The sequence below is a fragment of the Megascapheus bottae genome, chromosome 16 (genome assembly GCF_031878675.1).
Source record: "Megascapheus bottae isolate mThoBot1 chromosome 16, mThoBot2.hap1, whole genome shotgun sequence".
NCBI lineage: Eukaryota > Metazoa > Chordata > Mammalia > Rodentia > Geomyidae > Megascapheus > Megascapheus bottae.
In genome coordinates this window covers 2,488,178-2,508,662 of record NC_143524.1, presented here as the reverse complement: position 1 = coordinate 2,508,662, position 20,485 = coordinate 2,488,178, and the positions used below count along the sequence as shown (strand labels likewise).

At 52.5% G+C, this 20,485-nt stretch overlaps 1 protein-coding gene across 5 annotated transcripts in view; it reads left to right on the top strand.

Annotated features, from left to right (window-relative positions):
* Positions 1–382: 382 nt before the first annotated feature.
* Cttn (cortactin) overlaps positions 383–20,485 on the top strand; it is a 28,620-nt gene continuing 8,517 nt past the window's right edge. The window contains exons 1-12 of one of the 5 annotated variants that reach the window (XM_090347187.1): positions 383–466; positions 4,076–4,169; positions 6,038–6,124; positions 6,252–6,325; positions 8,300–8,429; positions 11,554–11,664; positions 12,631–12,685; positions 14,843–14,953; positions 16,668–16,778; positions 17,266–17,376; positions 17,985–18,095; positions 19,163–19,218. In XM_090347187.1, the coding sequence (XP_090203313.1) occupies positions 6,038–6,124; positions 6,252–6,325; positions 8,300–8,429; positions 11,554–11,664; positions 12,631–12,685; positions 14,843–14,953; positions 16,668–16,778; positions 17,266–17,376; positions 17,985–18,095; positions 19,163–19,218 (957 nt within the window). In that variant the 5' untranslated portion in view covers positions 383–466; positions 4,076–4,169. Of the gene's footprint in view, positions 467–3,305; positions 3,327–4,075; positions 4,181–6,037; positions 6,125–6,251; positions 6,326–8,299; positions 8,430–11,553; positions 11,665–12,630; positions 12,686–14,842; positions 14,954–16,667; positions 16,779–17,265; positions 17,377–17,984; positions 18,096–19,162; positions 19,219–20,485 lie in introns of those variants that run through there. The other 4 variants (XM_090347189.1, XM_090347185.1, XM_090347186.1 and 1 more) reach the window with 4 other exon arrangements.

The following is a 20,485-nucleotide window of genomic DNA, read 5'->3' as shown; positions in this document are numbered from 1 at the left end:
CTCACCTAGCGGGGTGTGGTGGCTACTCAGGAGGCCGAGATCTGAGGATCAGGGGTTCAAAGCCAGCCTCAGCCAGGAAGTCTGTGAGACTCTTCTCTCCCACGAACCACCGGAACACCGGAAGTGGGGCCGTGGCTCCAGGGGTGGGACAGCGCCAGGGCGCAGCGTTCAAGGAGCGGCCTTCCCTGCTCAGACTGGCTTTGGGTTGAGATCCTCCCATCTTGGCCCCCGCGGGGCTGGAACTACAAGACGTGCAGGTGTGCGCGGTGGCAGGGGCGGGGCTGCCCGGGAGCGCGGGGGAGGGAGCAGGGGCGGGGCGGGGACGGGAGGGGGACGCCGCAGGGGGCGTGGCCTCGCGCGGTTCCGGAGGGGGCCCCGCCCTCGAGGACCGGAAGTGAGCGGGCCGGGCGCGGCGGACGCGAGGCGGGCCTGGCGCGCGGGGCTGGAGCCGGCCGGGACCGCGGCGGTGAGCGGACGCGCGCGGGGGAGCCCCGGGGAGCCGCGAGGCGCGGGCAGGAAGCGGCTGTCTCGCCGCGCTTCCGCTCGCGGTTTCGGGGTGTGAGGCGAGGGCGGGCGCGGGGGGGGGGCCCGGGCGGCGGCCGCTGTGGAGCGGGGCCCGGCTCCACGTCGAGGCCCGGGCCGGGCGGCGCGGAGCCCCCCGCGGCCTGGGCGGGCGGCGGGCCTGAGGGGCCGCGGACGGGACCCGCGGCGGACGGGACCCGCGGCGGACGGGACCCGCGGCGGACGGGACCCGCGGCGGACGGGACCCGCGGCGCGCGGGCGCGAGGCCTGGGCGCGGGGCCGCCCGCGGGGAGGCGCTCGCCCCGGCCCCGCGGCCGCCGCGCCTTGCCGGGCCTGGCCGCAGAGGGGGCCGCGGGTCGCCGCGGCTCGGGCGAGCGCCTCCCCGGGGTCCCGGGGTCCGGCCGACTCCGCGGGGCTGCAGCCTCGCCCCGGCCCGGGGTGGGACGCTCGCGGTGAGTCACCCGCGCCGGCCTGAGTCCACGCCCGTCGTCCTCAGACCCGGGGCAGAGGTGCTGCGGTAGCTGTCCTGCCCTCGGGAGCCGGGCTGGCCCTCCAGGCGGCGGCCGTGCGCGTGCGCGTGCAGGGGCTCCAGCGCTAGGCCTGGGCACGGGCTCGTCCTGGGCTCCTCCGCTCCACCGCTTGAGCCACACCTTCATTTCCGGTTTGGGGATAGGTACTTGGCCATCTCTGTCTGGGCTGGCTTTGTACTATTATCCTTAGGTCTCATCCTTTTGAATAGCCGGAATTAGAGGCATGAACCACCAGTGCTGGGATCAAGTGGGTTTCTCCCCTCTCCCTCTCCCTCTCCCTTTCCCCAGTCCTGGGGCTTGAACTCAGGGCTTGGACACTGTCCTTGGGCATATTTTTGCTCAAGGCTAGCGTTCTGCCATAAAGTGGATTTTTTAATGGAGGCTCTGTAAGGGATGGGCCTTCACAAGACTTGAAATTGGGAACACAAGCCAGGTCCTTGTGTCTCACACCTGTAATCCTAGCTACTCAGAAGACTGAGATCTGAGGATCCTATTTGAAGCCACCCTGGACAAAAAAGTTCCTAAGATGCATCGCTAATTAATAAACAAAGCTGGAAATGCAGCTGTGGCTCAAGTTGGAGAGTGCCACCCTGAGAAGGTGTAAGGTCCTTGGTTTAAGCTCTCATCCTGGAAGACAGACACATACATACACAATACATGGAGCACAGTGGACATTCACCTGTCTGTCTCAGCGTGGTGCTCAGGAGGCACAGAGGGAGGGGTACTTGGGCATCACCTCCACTTCCCCTGCTTGTGTGTGGGGTTCTTTGTCCAGGGTATCTGACAGTAGGGGGCAGCTTGCCTTTCAGTGGTGTCCCTGGGCAAGCAAGCCCAGAGGGGCCAGCCAGCCCTAGGCCTGGCTCTTGGGTGCTGGGTGCCCTGCAGGAGTCCTGGGGTGCCAGGAGGGGCCTTGTGAGGCTCTTGTTTGTGCTCTGTGGCTTTCTGCTGGACTAGCCAGGTTTCTGGAAAGCTGGCTCTGGACTGTGCATTTACCAGGCCAATAAGATGGTCTGTGATGGGGCAGAGATGTTTGTTTTTTGTGCAGCAGGGTGGACCATTGGCTCGGTGCATTCGACATGTGGGGGCCTTGGAAAGGAAAAGGAGGCAGCACTCCTGCTGGGTGGAGAGTATCTGTTCAGCTGTGTTTTGTAACAACTTTATTGCAATATAACTCGCATACCATGCAATTTACCCATTGAGAGGGTGCGTTTCAAGTACTGGAGGCCTTGAAAACAAGGCCAGTGTTCAACTGAAACCCTTTTATACAACTGCTTGAAGATAATAAAAAGATGAAAAAATAACTTTTTTTCTTTTGGCCAGTCATAGGGCCTGCGCTCAGGGCCTGAGCACTGTCCTTGGGTTTTCTTAAGGCTAGAGCTCTACCACTTGAGCCACAGCACCACTTCCAGCTTTTTTCTATGTATGTGGTACTGAGGAAATGAACTCGGGTCTTCGTGCATGCTAGGCAAGCACTTTACCACTAGGCCAAACTCCCGGCCCCAAAGATGAAATAATTGTATTGTTCACTTAAAAAGAAAACGAAAACAAGGCCAATGCTTTATAGCATAACATCACCTAACACCAACAAAACAAAGTATACTAGTCAGTGATTTTTAGTATAGTCACTGAGGGGCAACCATCTGCACTTGTCATCTTTTGGACAGTTTTATCTCTGGAAGGAACTATAGGGGCACAGAGTAGTTCCAGCCACGGTGGGAGTTCTTCAGCCCTTAGAAAAGAATCCTGTGTCTCTGCCATGACTTCCCAATCTCCCATTCTCTCTGGAATCCCAGTGCTTGGCAGCCACTGATGTACTTTGTGCATAGTTCTGGACATTTCATAGGAATGAGGCTGCAGCCTGTGGCCTTTGTGTCTGGCTGTTCTGGGCCTCTTCAGAGTTCACTCACAGTGCAGTGTGTAGACATACATTCCTCTTTATGACTGGCTACTATTCCATTGTGCAGCTGTAACACTCCCCTGGTAGCAGGTGTTGCACAGCTCCCCCTTTCAGGCTGGTCTACACTGCTGCTATGGGCATCAAGGTTTATGGATTTGTGTGGACTTGGGTTCTCCTTGCTTTCATGAATAGCTGTAGGTGGAGTTGCTGGGCCATGTGGTATGTGTGGTTAAGCCATCTTCCTATTCTCTGTTCCCACAGTGGATATGTCAGTGTATGACGTGTCGGTCGAATGACCTGTTTCTCTATACTCCCTTGACTCTGTCTTGCCCTCCCACTCTGTTGCTCAGGCCATGCTGAAATCCTGGGTTCAAGCGGTAAGTGCTAGGACTGCAGGTGTGTACTGTGTGTCTGGTTCCTTGTGCTTTCTTGACGATGTTTTCTGAAGCCCTGTGCTTTTTGGGTGCCAGGCTTGGAGCTTGAACTTGAGCTGGGCACTGTACCTGAGCTTTTTCACTAAAGGCTAGCGCTTACCCTTTGAGCTTTACTTCTGGAGTTTTGTCTTTTTGGTGGTTAGTTGGAGATAAGAGTCTCACAGACTTTTCTGCCTAGTCTGACTTTGAACTGCAATCCTTAGATCGTAGCCTTGTGAGAGTTAGGATTACAGGCATGAGCCATTGACTCATTAGCATTTTGGTCTTGTTTTTGAGACAGTGTCTTGCTGTGTAGCCCAGACTGGCCTTGAACTGGAGATTGTTTGCCTCTGGCTTTTATTACTAATTGAAAAAAAAACAAAAACACAAAACCTTACAGTAGTAGAATTTGCTGATCTTTACCAATGTCCTAAGTTGGAACCATCAGAATTGTAGCACAGACGCCCTAGATGGACAGGTGAGGCACTGAGGAAAGACGATACGCACTTGCAAGTCCCTTGAGTTTCCCTCCGTGCTGCTGTGTTGAGCATTTTGATTAGGAGAAGGTAGTCCTCCTGCCCTCCGTTGAGAGCACTTCCTGAAACGTTGTGATATCTGGGAGGTTTCGGAGCTTCCAAGAAGATCTACCCTCACAGGGCTGTGCCAGAGGCTGTCAGTTGATGCTCTTGTGATCTTCTTCCTTGTCTCTACAGAAAAGTGCTCCCCATGCCTGGCCACTCCTCGCTGCATTCCCAGGTTTCAGACCAACCGTGAGCTGCCTCTGCCTCTGGACAGCAAGGAGAAAAGGTGTGTGGCTGGTGAGCACCCACGTTCCTCCCGCGGGGGTTAGGGTGGGATCCCGAAAGTACATGGGAGGCACGGGGGATTCTTTGTGTTGGAAGGTCGAGATGGAAATTTTCTGAAAAGAAACGTCATGGTTTAAAAACTAAAATCAGAGTTGGGTGCAGTGGCTCCCGCCTGTAACCCTAGCTTCTTCTCGGGCTGAGATCTGAGGGTCAAGGTTCAAAGTCAGCCTGAGGAGGACAGCCTGTGTGACTTTTTTTTTTTTTTTTGGTTTTGGTCAGTAGTGGGGCTTGAACTCTGAATGAGACTCTTATCTCCAATAAACTACTCAGAAAAAGCCAGAAGTGGTGCTGTGGCTCAAGTGGCAGAGCACTAGCTTTGAGCAAAAAACTCAGTGCTAAGGCTCAGAGTTCAGCAGGAAAAACAACTAAAATCAGGTCAGGTGTGGTGGTGATGCCTGTAATCTCAGCAACTCGGGAGGCAGAGGTAGGAAGATCACAGTTTACTGATTCAGCCCGGAAGTAGTTAGCACCAGACTGTTCCCCCAAAACAGGCAAGAAGCAAAAGGACTAGTGGCTAGCTCGGGTGGTCCAGAGCTTGCTTAGCAATCCCAAGTCCAGAGTTCAAACCTCAGGACGGTCACTCCCCTAACTGTGCCCCCTCACAAAAGAGAAAGTAAAAGGAGTTGCAGATAGCTCTGGAACTGAGGAACTGGAGGCCTTGCTATCTCTTGGTGGACCTGCCGGCCTCTTGTCTGTACATGAGGTGTGAGGCGCCAGGTGTGAAGTCTCACCGTGCTGGCAGCGTCAGCCCTCCCTCCTCCTCACCTTCCCCTGATGGGTCTGAAAGGCAGCCCTGTGGAGCGAGTCAGCCTCAGCCGCCCTGAGACCTCCCTCTCCTCTGTGGTGTAATGGAAGCCAGCTCCCTACTGACGGTCCACACTCGCCACCAAGGCATTCCTTTGTGTCGACTCAGGTGACGGGGCTCTGCTCTGGCCTCGCCTCTTGGTGTATTCATCCACTCTTTAAAGTCCTGTCAGTTATGCCCTGCTCCACCCGATGGAACCAGTCTTCACTCTGACCCTCCCCTTGTCCCAACCTCCACTGGCAACTTGAGTGTGGACTTGAGACCTGGAAGAGCTGAGGGAGAAGTAGAGAAGTTGGTTTTCAAGCTAGTCAAGAGCTTTTGTCCTGTGGGATTCAAGGCCCACACCACCGTGGGGAGCCCAGAGGGCATTGGGCTCCCTCTGTTCAGAGCCCTGGCCATAGTTTCAGTTGATTTGACTTCGCTTCCATTACTTCCTGGCCTAAGGGGCATTCTGTCTTGTGGGGAATGAGTCCATCTACTCCCTACAAACTCCTGTACCTGAAGTTACAGAACCTTAGTGTCTTGAGATGTGTTCTTGCCTCTCTAAATGATACCTGTGACTTCGGCTTCCAGAGCTCCTCGGACAGGGAGACTTGGCCTTCCCTGCTGTGGATTGTCCTCAGTGGATAGCAGAGCGAGTTTGAAACATTTATTAAATTATCAGTCTAAATAAGGGCAGTCAGTACTTGAAGTCAAAACGAATGCTTTTCTAAACTCTGATAAAATGTATGAAATTTACCCTCGGCACAGCCCCAGATATTCTTTTTTATCTGCTTGGAAACATGTTCCATCTGAGCTGTAGCAGAGTAATAGTGAAGCCAGAGTATTTCAGTTGCTGCCTGGAATAGAGCTAGACCAGTGGCTGTTAGATCTGACCCCTGTATATATCATGTAGGTACAGCAATGGGACCGTGTCTCTCCTGCCCCCTCCCCATCTCTCCCCTCCACCCCCCAGTCCTGCCCTTGCAATGAGGTCTCTCTTAACCTCAGTGCTGCTCTTGTAGATGTGGAAAGCATCGGCCGGCCATGCCGTGTCCATCACCCAGGACAACGGGGGAGCTGATGACTGGGAGACTGACCCCGATTTTGTGGTAGGCGTCAGTCTGCTGGGGCTTGTCTCTCTCCTCTTCAAGTGTTCTTCTGGACTTTTGTTGGGTTGGGTTGTTTGTGTGTTTACACGTGTAGGATGTGAGGGCTACTGCTTGTTTTTCTTTGCAGAATGATGTGAGCGAAAAGGAGCAAAGATGGGGTGCCAAAACAGTGCAGGGGTCTGGACACCAGGAGCACATCAAGTAAGAGCCTCTGAGCAGACACCACCTGCTTTGCTTTAGCTTATTGTGGGTTCAGGAAATGGACACGGGCAGGACACATGTACTGATGCCTGAATTTATTATGTTTACTTGCAGACATTACAACATTTGCATTTTGCTGCAGTTGACTCTGCTTGCATATGCTGGGCTTTGTATCAAGCAACTATTAGTTATAAGCTCTTCTCCAGAAGTGGAGATTTCTAAAGGGTTCCCTTCCAGGAACACACCAGAAGCCGGTTTAGTCTTTGATAATTGGATATGGTGCGCTGAGTTGAAGACTGTGGGAGTATCTGAAACGGGAAGAGGGAACATGTCCATGTTTCCGACTTGATCCTGTCAATAGAGCCGGCGGTGTGTGCCACTTGTTCCCTGGTCAGGAAGTGCAGATGGAAGGGCATCTGTAAAGTGTGCAGGCATGCACAGCACACAGAGAGTCGCTTGTCTCAACCTGTGCTGGCTTGAGAGCAGCTTCTCAGTCCTGAGCTGTGTCTGGAGGCTCCCTGATGGGGGGCCCACTCCGTCTTGGGAACCCCTGGCATGCATCGCTGTGATGTCTTTGACTGAGGAAGTTTTAATGCCTGTCCTCCAGAAGGAAGCAGAGTGTGCGTGATAGCTTGTCGACTCACATTGGTTCCTCCGCTTGCTCTGCCCACAGAGCCTGAGAACACAGTGCTGTAGAATACTGCATATTTAATAGTTGGGTGGTGTGAGTGAATTGCAGCCATTTTTTAGATCTGATTTACATATATGAAAGAAAATGTACATCCTTTGTCTCTCAGAGTCTGACATTTCACTTAACATAATTTTTCTGGGTTTAGCAATTTTTAAAATGATATAATCTTTCTAATAGGTAATATACACATATGTACACACATATATATCAAATATATACATATATATAAGTGTTTAACTATATAACATTTTCTTAATCCATGTATCCATTGTAGGGCGGCAACTAGGCTGTTTCTATAACTTGGTTAGGTGGCTAGGTGATTAGTGCAGGAGCAGTATAGTGTAGCAATTATAGTTTATAGGAATCTTTATCATATCCTTGGAATTTAAAAAGGATTAACTCGTGGCCAGTTACCAGTGGCTTAGGCCTATAATCCTAGCCATACTGGAGGCTCCGATCTAAGGATTGCAAGTTTGAAGCCAGTCCTGGTAGAAAAGTCCTTCCCCCCTGCTCCCTCCCTCCCTCCTACCTATCCACCCTCCCTCCTTCCCTTCTTCCCATCTTCCCTCTTCTTGGTACTAGAGATCAAACTCAGGATGTTGTACTTGCTAGGCAAGTGCTTTGTCACTCAGCTACATCCCAGCCCTCATGAGACTTAGCTCGAATTAACTATCAAAAACTAGAAAAAGGGCCAGGTGCTTATGGCTGCATTCCTGCCTACTTAGGAGACTGACTTCGAAGGATTGAATTGAAGCTAGCCTGGACAGGAAAGTCAATGAGGTTCTTTTCTCCAGTTAACCACCAGAAGACTAGAAGCGGAGCTGTGGTTCAAAGTGGTAGAGTGCTAACCCTGAGCAAACAGCTGAGGAACAGCACCAAGCCCTCAGTTCAAGCCCCACGACCAACAACAACAAAAAAGGCTAACTCCCAATGTTCAGTGAAGGGCCTTGGGGATCTAAGGAGAGACCTTTGACTTTGTTTCCCCCATCACAGAGCTACTAAAATGAAGAGCTTTCACCAACTGAAGTGAAGCTCAGGTTACAGAGCTACTTGGGGTTGTGGGTGACCTGCGGTACATGAGGGGCCCTAGTTAGAGAAAGGTGGAGATGGGAGAGCCAGGGAAGTGAGGGGAGAGGGCGGGAACAGGGAGAGGGTGCCATGGCTGTTTGGACAGTACCATGGGGCAGCCAGCCCTGCTGTATAGGCTGTCTGTCCCTGGCCGTATTGCCCTGGGCAGCTCCGTTTGTGTGCCTCCTGATCTTCCTGTCCGTCTCTGCCTCCAGCATCCACAAGCTGAGAGAAAACGTCTTCCAGGAGCACCAGACTCTCAAGGAGAAGGAGCTGGAAACAGGACCAAAAGCCTCCCATGGCTATGGCGGCAAGTTTGGCGTGGAGCAGGACAGAATGGATAAAGTAAGCACTTGCAGGGTGGCGCTGTTGGACTCACCACTTAGCTTCACAGTGAGAGTGGCTTGGTGAGGCGAGGTGCTGAGTCTCCACTCGACTGGACCAGTCACAGGCTCTTGCTTTCTTTTTCCACAGCTCTTTGACAGTGTCAGAAGGGCTGGGGAGGGTCGGTGGGTAGACAGGGTCTGTGGGCAGATGTGAGCCTTGTGAACAGGGCCAAGTCCTGACCACAGATGCCCTGCCTCACCGTTGCCTGGTGCCAGCCCATGGCCCAGGTGTCACCACCAGCTGGCCAGGAGTCCATGTGCATCTGTCTGTTGATTTCAGGGAGCTCTGGTGGAGCCTCAGTGCCAGTCAGACTGGGGACAGTGTTTTGGGCAGCTGCTGTGGCAAGCCTCTGGGCAGTCCTGGTAGATCACCTTGCAGATGGTGACAGAAGCTGTGGACTAAACACAGCAAGTTGTCTTTTGTGCCAGATGTGGGTGTTGTCCATGAGCTTTTTTACGTTGACGGCTAGCATTTTACCATTTGAGCTACAATGTCACTTCTGACTCTTCAGTGGTTAATTGGAGAGAAACGTCTCCCAGACTTTCCTATCTGTGCTGGATTCACACTGGGATCCCCAGATCTCAGCCTCCTGAGTAGCTAGGATTACAGGTGTGAGCCACTGGTACCCAGTGGTAAGGAGCTTCTTGCCCTCTCTCTAGGAAAGGGGAGTGATGTTCCTTTAGGAGGGTCAGCTGGTTACCCCACAGAGGAGTTAGCCTGGGCAGAGGCATTGTCTCTACAGTGAAGAGGTCTTGATACTGTGCAGGCATTGTTGTCCAGGTGAATTTCTGTGTTTGAGTGCAGGAGATCGTTCTGGCAGGTGGACAGAAGTGGTGTGAAGATCAGGTGGTACTCATCCTCCCCCTACCCACCCCTGCATGCTGCATCTGACTAGTATCTGGTCCAGGAAGCAGAATGGACTGGGGCCAGGGCATCCCATCCACAGCCAGAGAGTGTCCAGAGCTATAATCTGATGAGAACAGGGCGCCACTGGCTGTGTCAGTGTGTCCCTCCACCCAGATATCCTTTTGCTAAGCAGGCAGTGTAGGGAGAGGAATGATCAGGATTCTAGAAGTCTAGTAGCCTTTCAGCAATGCAAGCTTATTTGTGACTCCTGCCTGTAATCCTAATCCTAGCTATTCAAGAGGCTGGGATCTGAGGATCTTGGTTTGAAGTCGCCCAGGCAGGAAATTCCTCCACTCATTATCTCTAAAATTAACCACCAAAAAGCCAGAAGTTTTTTTTGGTGTGGCTCAAGTGGTAGAGCATCAGCCATAATCACAAAAAATTCACAGGAGAGCAGGAGAAGCCTTGAGTTCAAGCCCCAATACCAGTAGAAACCAAAATGAAAACTAGCAGGTGAGCAGACAGACCCAACTGTCTACCAGAAGCCTCTCCCCCCAACTCGACGCGGGCCCAAGCTCAGTTCCAGGAAGGACAGGTTTCTTTTAAAATGTGGTCTCTTGGGTCTAGGTTGCCAAATAGGGGAACATGGTGATGGCTGGTCTCCTTGGGGGCTGATTTCGCCAGTCTTACCCCTTGGCTCAGGCCCTGGCTGTCCTGGAGGCACTGAGGAGGCTGCGGTGACTACCACAGACCACCACTGCCTCCCTCCACCTGTCCCATCCCGCAGGTTCAGGCGGACCCCCCTCCCACCCGCCCTCTCATGACAGGGCAGCGAGACTGCTGTTGTTAGAGGTCACTCGGTTTCAAAACCTGAGGATAAGTCGCTCGGTTTTGTAACTTGTCCACTCTAGGAACTGAAAAATGGTTGGGTCCCCTTGGTAAGAACTGAGGATGTGTCGACTTCACAGCGATGCCATCGGTGAGCAGAGTGTGGATGGGGCCCCTGCCGCCTCAGACCCTGGTGTCTGAGCTCATGGCACCCTTCTTTCAGGATACAGATGGTTAGGGTCCACTCTCCCGGTTCCTACAGGATTCCTGCTTGCCTGCCCCCACATAGGCTGTTCTGCCAATGGGAGATGAAAAGCAGTCCTGAGGACTGCAAGCCAGTCACAAACCTTGTCACCTGCCATGCTGTTAGAATTGTCTCCTGTAGGTCCTTTCTCGGAGAGTGTGCTGGTGAATTCCATGCTGGCCACCTTTTGTGTCCATCTTCACCCTTCCTGGGCCGAGGGCAGCTGTCTCCACCTGCCAGGGTTTTCGGGGCCATGTTTCAGGGCCAGGTCACTGCTCTTGAACCCAGCGTGGGCCTGGAAAGGAGAGCATCCAAAGATGGTGTCACCCATGTGCTGACCATTGTCCAAGTTCAAAGCCCCGCCATCCCTCGCAGTGGTAGCCCCTGGGGTGGAATTGACTGTCTCATCCTGCAGGCGGGATGAGAAAGCTGGCTCAGGGGACTACATGGGCATGTGTCCTCTCCACACGTGAAGGAGCCACTAGGATGCCCATGCTGTGAGAAGGTGCGGGGAACTACGGGGCTGGGGCCATGCTGGAGAATAGCCCCTCGGGCAGTGTTTGCTGATGCCAGCCAGGATGTGGGCTGGTCCTGGCCACGATGTCCTTGCTTTTCCGCAGTCCGTGTGTGACCAGAAGGCCTGGGCACCTTCTTCCTTCTCTGACGGGGGCTGGTGATGCTGGTAGTGTGGGATGTGCTGTGCCAAACAGGGGCAGGGTCCAGCTCCTGCCTGCATCACTCTGGTTCTCTGTAAGGAGCCTGAACTTGAGCTTTTGCCACTGCTTGTGTCTGTCACAGTTAGCCAGGCAAATGTGTTGTCCCATTCTTGGGCTGTACAGTCAGAAGTGCTTACTTCAGTGGAGAACTGTCCCTGGAACCGTCCCCAGGGAGGTGTTGCTACTCTGATCAGGGGTGAGGGGCTCCCTGTCCCTCCTGGGGGATACCACCACTGGGTACGAGTGACACTGAGGGGAATGGATGTGTGGGGTGACACTGCTACACAGGTGTGTGCAGGTGAGACCGAAAGGTATGGATGCTTGTGGGTAACATTGTGGCCTAGGTATGGATGACACTGAGGGGCTTCCATGTGGGTGACACTGCATTATGGGTGTGTGCAGGTGACATTGCGATGCTGGTGACATTTGTTTTTGTACTCTGTTCTAGTCAGCCGTTGGCCATGAGTACCAGTCCAAACTTTCCAAGCACTGCTCACAGGTTGACTCCGTCCGGGGTTTTGGAGGCAAGTTTGGTGTCCAGATGGACAGAGTTGATCAGGTGAGCGATGGGATTCATGGAAGGTGGGGGACAGTGTTTCCTGGGGACCAAGCTGCCTTCAGTACACATACCCCACACCCTACTGCCATGTCATCCTCTGGTGACATGACATGGAGCAGGCTGGGGCCCAGTGCAGACAAGGTTTCCCATGCCCCCTGAGTCCTACTCTAGGCGAGGACAGCAAAGCAGTCGCCCGTACAGTGCAAATTAAAAAAGGCCCGTGTTGTGTTGGTGTGGAAATAGCCCACGGCCGGGTTTAGATGTGACCAGGGCTCATTTCCTACCCTGTCCTCTGCAGTGTGGTTCCCCAGCGAGGCCTCTACCTTCTCTCACCTTCTCTTTAGCTGTCAGATTTTTATCCTCTGCGCTCTGGCTGGACTGAGATGTTGATGACTGGCTTGTGGCCTAGTCACTGAGCGTTCTGGTGTCTGGAATGCGGGGTGTTGGGAATGCCTAGCTTGGGGTGTGCATCCAACCACATGGACACGCTTTGCTGGTGGTTAGCAGAGTATGTGAGTGCCTGTGTGGCTGAGGAGGCACCAGGGCACGAGGTGGCGCTGGAAGCCCAGTCCTTGGAGAGCAGTGTGAAGGTCACAATGCCATGTTTGCCTCTAATTTGACTGGTACTCGGAGTAGGAAACCAAGAGTCAAAAAAATAGTTTTCATAATCTGATCCTGACCAAAACAAAGAAGTGATAGTTTAAATTGCATTTTATAAATATATTGGTCTGGGAGTGTAGCTTAGTAGTAGAGTACTCGCCTAGCATTCATGAAGCCTTGAGTTTGATTCCTCAGTACCAAATAAGCAGAAAAAACCAGAAGTGGCACTGTGGCTCAAGTGCTGGAGCCCTAGCTTTGAGCACAGAGAGATGCAGGGACAGGGCACAGGCCCTGAGTTCAAACCCTAGGACTGGCCAAAAAACAAAACCCCAAAGTGTTAACTTGTTTACTTTTTTCTGATTTCAGTCTGCTGTGGGCTTTGAATACCAGGGGAAGACGGAGAAGCATGCCTCCCAGAAAGGTGAGCCGTGCCGGCTGTGCCGACAGCTCTAGATGCTGCTTGGTCCACTGCATTGTACTCCTGGGTGCTCTGCAGGCAGCTCACTTTGACCATGCCACACAGTCTAGTTCATGACACACACACACTGCTTCCCTACGCCACTGAGGGTGGGTTTTGTTGTTTTATTTTCTGGCAGTAATAATGTGTTTTGGGTCTTTCTCTGTCGGTGGTGGGGTGTTAACTCTCTGTTTGGGCTCTGTCCCTGAGCTCTTCAACTCAAGGTTACCATTCTACTACCCTCTTGAGCCACAATGCCACTTCCTGGTTTTTAGTGGTTGATTGGAGATAAGAGTCTCAGAACTTTCATGCTGGGCTGGCTGTGAACCTTGGTCCTCAGATCTCAGCCTCCTAAGTAGCTGGGATGACAGGCGTGAGCCTTCGCTCCTGGGGTGGCAGTGGTAATGTTTAAACTCAGGGCTCACACTTGCTAGTCAGGTGCTCATCTACTTTAGCCATGACTGTGGTCTTCTTCTTTTTTAGATTCTATCTTGTATTTTTGCCTAGAGTTTGCCTTAGAGCTCCATCTTTATACCTAGGAGTCAGGGGTCTTGTGTAGCTGGGATTAGAGGCATGAACTTTTATGCCCAGTTTATTGAAATGGAGTCCTACTCATTTTCTGCCTAGTTTAACCTCTTGAGTTGGTGTTATAGGTCTGTAATCCAACCCTGACTCTTGGTTTTACTCTTTTGAGATGTGCTATTCCTCCAGTCTAAGTTGGTCTGGAACTTATGATCTGCTTCTGCCTTTTGAGGAATCAGTTGCTCTTTTTTGTTCATTTGTTTCTTTTGTTGTTGTTTTTTTTTTTTTTTTCCCCAGTCCTGGGGCTTGAACTCAGGGCCTGAGCATGTCCTTGGGTTTTCTCAAGGCTAGAGCTCTGTCACTTGAACCAAAGCATCACTTCTGGCCTTTTCTATGTATGTGATGCTGAGGAATCGAACCCGGGTCTTTGTGCATGCTAGGCATGCACTCAACCACTAGGCCAAACTCTTGGCCCTCAGTTTTTGTTTGTTTTTTTGGTGGGTCGTGGGGCTTGATCTTAGCCTACGTGCTGTCCCTGAGCTCTTCAGTTCAAGGCTACCACCCTACCCCATGTCTGAACATTGTCTCTGAGCTCTTCAGCTCAAAGTTATCACCCTTGAGCCAAGCTCCACTTTCCGTTTTCTAGAGATTAATTGGAGATAAGAATTTCAGGTTGGGCTGGGAGCTGGCTTTGAACCTTGATCCTCAGATCTCAGCCTCCTGAGTAGCTAGGATTACAGATGTGAGCCACTGCGTCTGACTTCAGTTGGTTTTTTTTGCAGGCTTGTTTCTTCCTGTCTCTGTTCCCCTGTAATGCGGAAAGTTGCTCTCAACCATAAGAGGTGCACTGGGGCAAGGCATGGCCCTCCTCACTCCACCTTGAGGATTTCAGCTGCTGAGATTGTTTGGACATTTCCTTTTGTGTGTGTGTCACTACTGGGGCTTGAACTCGTGACCTTGCTTTTTGAACACATTACCTTAGCTTTTTTCACTCAAACCTGGTGGTCTATCATTTGAACCACAGCCCTACTTTTAGCTTTTTGGTAGTTAGTTGAACATTAGTGCCTCATGGACTTAAACGTTTGGGCTGGCTTTGAGCTGAGATCCTCAGATTTGAGCCTCTTGAGTAACTAGGGTAACAGGTGTGAGTCACTGGGTCGCCAGCAACGAGCAGTCAGTTTCAAGTGGGTTTGGCCAACACAGATGAAGACCCCCTGCATCGTGAGGAATCACAATTCCTTCGTGCATCACCCTGAAAGAATTGTGGGTGCGGGGCTGGGAGCATAACCTAGTGGTAGAGTGCTCTCCTAGCATGCATGGAGCCCTGGATTTGATTCCTTAGTACGACATACACAGAAAAAGCTGGAAGTGGCGCTGTGGCTCAAGTGATAGAGCACTAGTTTTGAGCAAAAAAAGTGTCCAAGGACAGTGACCGGGCCCTGAGTTCAAGCCTCAGGACTGGCCAAAAAAAAAAAAAAGAATTGTGAGTGGCTTGTCCATTTTAGAATACTACTCCTCTTGGAAACTGTAACCCTAAAAAGACTGAAGTTTTATTTAACGAAATGAAACATCACCAAGCTTACTGTTCTGTCTCCTTAGACTACTCCAGTGGTTTTGGGGGTAAATACGGTGTGCAGGCCGACAGGGTGGACAAGAGCGCCGTGGGCTTCGACTATCAGGGCAAGACTGAGAAGCACGAGTCCCAGAAGGGTACGCATCCCTCTCTCTTCTCTTTTCCCTCTCTGTTCCCTCTTTCTTCTCCCTCCTTCCCTCCTTCCCTCCCTCCCTCCTTCCCTCCCTCCCTCCCTCCCTCCTTCCCTTCTTCCCTCCCTCCCTCCCTCCCTCCCTCCCTCCCTCTCTCCCTCTCTCCCTCTCTCCCTCTCTCCCCTCCTCTCTTTCCTTATTTTTTATTTTTTTATTTTTTTGTGGGTCATGGGGCTTGAACTCGGCTTGGGTGCTCTTTAGCTCAAGGCTATCACTCTACCCTTGAGCCAAGCCCCACTTCCCATTTTCTAGAGGTCAGTTGGAGGTAAGAGTCTCAGGTCCTTTTGTGCCCGGGCTGGCTTTGAACCTTGATTCTCAGATCTCAATCTCCGGAGTAGCTAAGGATTACAGGTGTGAGCCATTGTGCCTGACCTCTCTTTCCTTTTTTTGTAGTACTAGGGTTTGAACTAAGTATTTTATGCTTGCCTGGTACTTGAACTGCACCTTCAGTCCTTTTTTTAGTGTGGGGCTTGAAACTGGAGGCCTGCGTGCTGTCCCTGAGTTGTTTTGCTTGAGACCAGTGCTTTAGTACTTTGAGCCACAGTATCACTTCTGGTTTTCTAGAGATTAATCACAAATAAGAGTCTCATGGGTTTTGTCTGGCTGGCTTGAACTGAAATCCTTAGATCTTAGTCTCCTTAGTAGCTAGGATTATAAGCATGAGCCAGTGGCACTCAGCAGTTTTAAACAATTTTAGCAAGGGTATATGTGTGTGTGTTGAATACTTCTTTGTTACTGTAAAGGTGATATGCAGAGTTACCTAAGTCAGGTAAAAAGCACCTTTGTTTTTGGACAATGTCACCAATTCCCTCCTTTCCAGTTTTCTTCCCATTGATACCCAGAAGTTATATAGTTCATTTTCAATACATTGTGTGGTGAGTACACTGCGGCATTTGTTTCCCCTTTGTCCCTCCATTTCTGTGTCTCTCTGGAAATGAACAATCAAAACAGAAACAACAGCAAAGGGAAAACATCTCGTTTCCATTTCGTGGCGTTCATGTCAATATAGCAAGGATATATTTTAGTATATAAAGTAGAGAAGAATACTGTCCATGTCCTGGGCAGGAAATGGAGTTGAGGACTCAGAATGGCAGTTCTTACCTGTAGCATGTAAAGTTTTTGAGCTGATGCCCAGCTTCTTAAGACTAGAAATGGAGTAGTAAGGGCTGGGAATGTGGCTTAGTGGTAGAGTGCTAGCCTAGCATGCATGAAACCCTGGATTCCATTCCTAAACACCACATAAACAGAAAAAGCCAGAAGTGGTGCTGTGGCTCAAGTGATAGAGTGCCAGCCTTAAGCAAAAGAAGCTCAAGGACAGTGCTTAAGCCCTTAGTTCAAGCCCCAGGACTGGCAAACAAACAAAATAAAAAAAATAGGAGGAGGAAAAAGAAAAAGAAGAAAAGAAATAGAGTAGTAAAAGTAACTCTTGCGGGCCAGGAGTTTGGCCTAGGGATAGAGTGCTTGCCTAGCATGCATGAAGAGCCAGGTTCAATTCCTCAGTACCACATATATAGCAAAAGCCGGAAATGGTTCTGTGGCTCAAGTGGTAGAGCTCTAGCCTTGAGAAAGCCCAAGGACGGTGCTCGGGACCTGAACTCAGGTGTCTCTTAGCAGCTCCTGAGACCTGGTGTGTTGACTGGTCTATGGTTCCTGTTCCTAGATTACTCCAGGGGGTTTGGTGGCAAGTACGGCATTGACAAGGACAATGTGGACAAGAGTGCCGTAGGCTTCGAATACCAGGGCAAGACGGAGAAGCACGAGTCCCAGAAAGGTGCCTGAGCCCTCCCCTCCCCACCCCTGCCCACCTCTTTCCCTCCCCTCCCCACCCCTTCCCCACCCAGCAGGGCCTCTCCAGGGGCTGGGTGTTGGTCAGACCTGGGTGGTGGGGGTGGGGGAACCCTGAAAGCGGGTGGCCTTAAGTGTGCAGTGCCTCTGTAACAAGGCCAGTGCACTCTGGGGCATCACACCCTTGGTGTTGCTCGCCCTGGGCCCATGCCCCGCACGTGCCCATGGCGCCCTAGTTGTTCCCATGCTGGTCGGAGTGCTGTCCGCCCCGCATGCATTGCAGCTGCTCTGTGGCTGTCTGTCTGTCTGTCACAGCACTGATGTTACAGACCCCTGGTTTTCTGGCCACTCTGAGGATGGCCTCCCTTGAACAGTAGCCAGCTGTGTGCGCAAGGGTGCCTCCCGAGAAGGGCATGTGGCCTGTGGCCCAGCCCCTGCTCACGGTCCCCCGTGGCCTTCTGTTGTGCATGTAGACTATGTGAAAGGGTTTGGAGGAAAGTTTGGTGTGCAGACAGACAGACAAGACAAGTGTGCCCTTGGCTGGGATCATCAGGAGAAGCTGCAGCTGCATGAGTCCCAAAAAGGTACAGTCCTCAGGCATTCTGGGATTTTCCTCCATCTCTAGGTCCATCCTTGTACTGTCCACTGTATTCCTGTCCTAGTGGTGTTCTGTCCTCACTGTATGAAGCTGTCCTCGTCCTCCCAGAGTGCTGCCACACCCACCCAGGAGGGAGGCTCCTGCCATGGGGTCTTCTCCATACAGAGGAGGGCCACAGTTTTATTTGGTGGTGCTAGGGATGGAACCAAGGGCCTTGCACCCGTTAGGCAAGCATGTGTCACAGGCATCCCAGCTGCACACACAGAAGTGCTTCCTTATCAGAACAGGCGACCTGTCCCTGGGAGAGGAACCTGGGAGGGAGCAGGGGGCAGAGCTATGGAGGGAAGCCCTCAAGTTTGCCTCTTCCTGCGGGAACAGCGCTCCCTGGCCAGCCGCTTCAGCGTGGAGTGGCCTTGCTGGAATAGTTACCAACGTAGTTCTCAGTCTCTTTGTTACCTGTGCTGGCTACAAGCCAGTTTTAGTCACCTTGAGGCCATCGGGCCCTACGAGGAAGCTGCATACTGCCCACGTGGTTCTAACCCGGTTGTCTTTGCTCTTGGTTTGCTTTCCCTACTGTTGCTTGCGGATTTCCAGATTATAAGACGGGTTTCGGAGGCAAATTTGGTGTTCAGTCGGAGAGGCAGGACTCCTCCGCTGTGGGGTTTGATTACAAGGAGAGACTGGCCAAGCACGAGTCCCAGCAAGGCACAGTTGTCCCCACCCCACCTCCCATTGCAGTGTGGCCACAGGTAGCCAGGCTTCAGGTTCACTGCCAGGACGCTGGCCTTCTTCACCAAGCTCTGAGTTACAGCCGAGCACCCTACAGTCTTCGTGGAGGGTAGCGGGCAGAGGCAGTGTACAGGTCATGTCGCTCTGGTCCCGTGTTGTGTTCCGTTCCTGGAATGGGGTCCTGGCCAGGTGCCAGCAGCTTCTGCACAAGCTTTGGCTCCGAGCCAGGCCTCGTCACCTTTGAGATAAAGGTGCTCCATGTGGGTTCCGTGTGGTGTCCTTGGTGGTGTCCTATTTGTTTTGTACTCTGACACCATCCATGTGTAGCCTGTCCTACACAGAGCCACATGGTGGCCCATGAAGCCCAGAAGACACATGTAGGTAGGCAGGCTGAAGTTGGCACGGCCTGCCGCATGCAGCCTTTCATTGCCCTCAGTGTTCATCCCTGCAGATAGAACCCGGGCCCACAGTAGAGGGCAGGGCACAGTTGAGATTTGAGGTAGGTTTAGGGTCAGCTGGCTGCCTGCTGCCAGGCAGTGAGACTGTCAAGTGGACATATATTGCTGTAACAGACCCCCTGGCTGGCAGGGTTTCCACATGGAATTTCTTTTTCTTTTAAAAAGCAAGAGAACTGCAGCTCAGCCTCTATTTAGCGCTCAGTCAAGCAGGCGCACGGGAGACAGATGGCAATAAGGCCCCTGACTGGTGCGGAAGACTGTGCTATTGAAGTGGCCCACTGCAAAGGCCTGTCCTGTGCCCACCTTCCTGGGCTTCTGTTCTGCCAGCCTTTGCCCTTTCCCTTCCTATTCCCTGGAGAATGCTGGATGCATGACCCCTCCCCATCCCGCTTCCTGCCTGTGCACTGAACGCTGTGGTTAGATGACACACTTGCCTGGCCAGGAAAGCCCGTCCCCTGGTAGCTCTTGTGTCCTTTGGCTCTGGGTGCATTTCCTGGCTGTCTCTGGGCCTGTTGCATGCCCCTGTTCTGAGCCCAGGCCGGCTTGCCTTTCCCTCACAGCAAGTCTCTTCTTGTCACTTTTCAGATTACGCCAAAGGATTTGGTGGGAAGTATGGGGTCCAGAAGGATCGGATGGATAAGGTGAGCATTTGAGACAAGCAGTTCTCTGCTTGTAGGTTTGTGTACCTGTTGCTGTGCCCATGTCCTCTAGCACTCAGCTCTGAGGGCTGGGGTTCACCTGGGGAGGTTGGCGCTTGGCCCCCTCAACACACCTGTGGGCTATACCTGTTCATTGCCCAGCTGGGAGACTAGGCAGATTGGCTTCGTGCTTGGCCTCAGCCTAGCAATGAGGGCAGGGTGCCTTAACTTGGGGGCTTTGAGCACACATGGGTATTTGGACTTCATGGCTTTCATTGGCTCAGGTTGAGAATTGAGTTTCTTTGTGAGAAGAACTTGGTCCATGGTCATACTGGGGTGGGCACATGTGGCTGCTGGTGGGGGTGCCACATATCACTGCTGGGATGGGGTGGCAGCATGTGACTGCTGGTTGGGTGGTCATGAGTGGCTGCTGTCTTGGGGACCCTCCACACAACATTGCAGATGGCCAATTGGAGGGACCATGCTGGCCTCACTGGGGCCTTGCTGTTTGGCCCAGGCTGGCCTCAAACACTCCGATCCTGGCTCACCTCCTGGGTGTTAGAATTGCAGTTGTGCCCCACCTTGCCAGGCTGTGTCTGCTCTCTTAACTGCTGGAAGATCCTGTGGGAACAGCCTGTCCTCTCCCAGGGGCTCCTGTGTGAAGCGTTCTGCTGTTCTTTGTTTTCTAAGCCTTGGGGAATCAATCCTAAGCTATGGAGTGCAGGCTGTCAAGTCTTAGTCCAGTTATGCCAAAGGTGGGTCCTCTGCTTGCCAGGTGGGCTCTTGAGTTGCCCAGCCAGCAATGAGTCTCTGCTTCCTTTCAGTTCAGCTGCATGAATTTCTCCCCTTCCCTGCGGCTCTGCCAGGCTTACCTGCGGTGTGGTTCTCATGACACCTGCTTCCATTGAGCTCACAGCTCTCTGGTACCCAGGGTGCTCCCTCAAGTGACACAGCCCCCCTCCCTCCAGGCTCTGCGTAGGAAGGCGTGGTCTGCATTGGGTGTTAGGTTTTTAAGGGTGGGAAATGGCTGAGGAATTGAGAGTGGTACCTGTGAGAGCTTTCATGAATGGACTGAATGGTCCTGGCCACAGTGGAGGACAGTCTGCAAGTGAGCCTGAGTTGGGATGATGAGTGGAGAAGCTGCCCTGAGGCATTCAGAGGTTGAGGAGCATGGCTGGGGTTCTTCTGGGTTAAGAGGAAGGAGGCATCGGGCCCTGGGAGACTGGACCGAAAAAAGGGGCAGAGTCTGAAGAGCCTGGGGCTGGCTGCT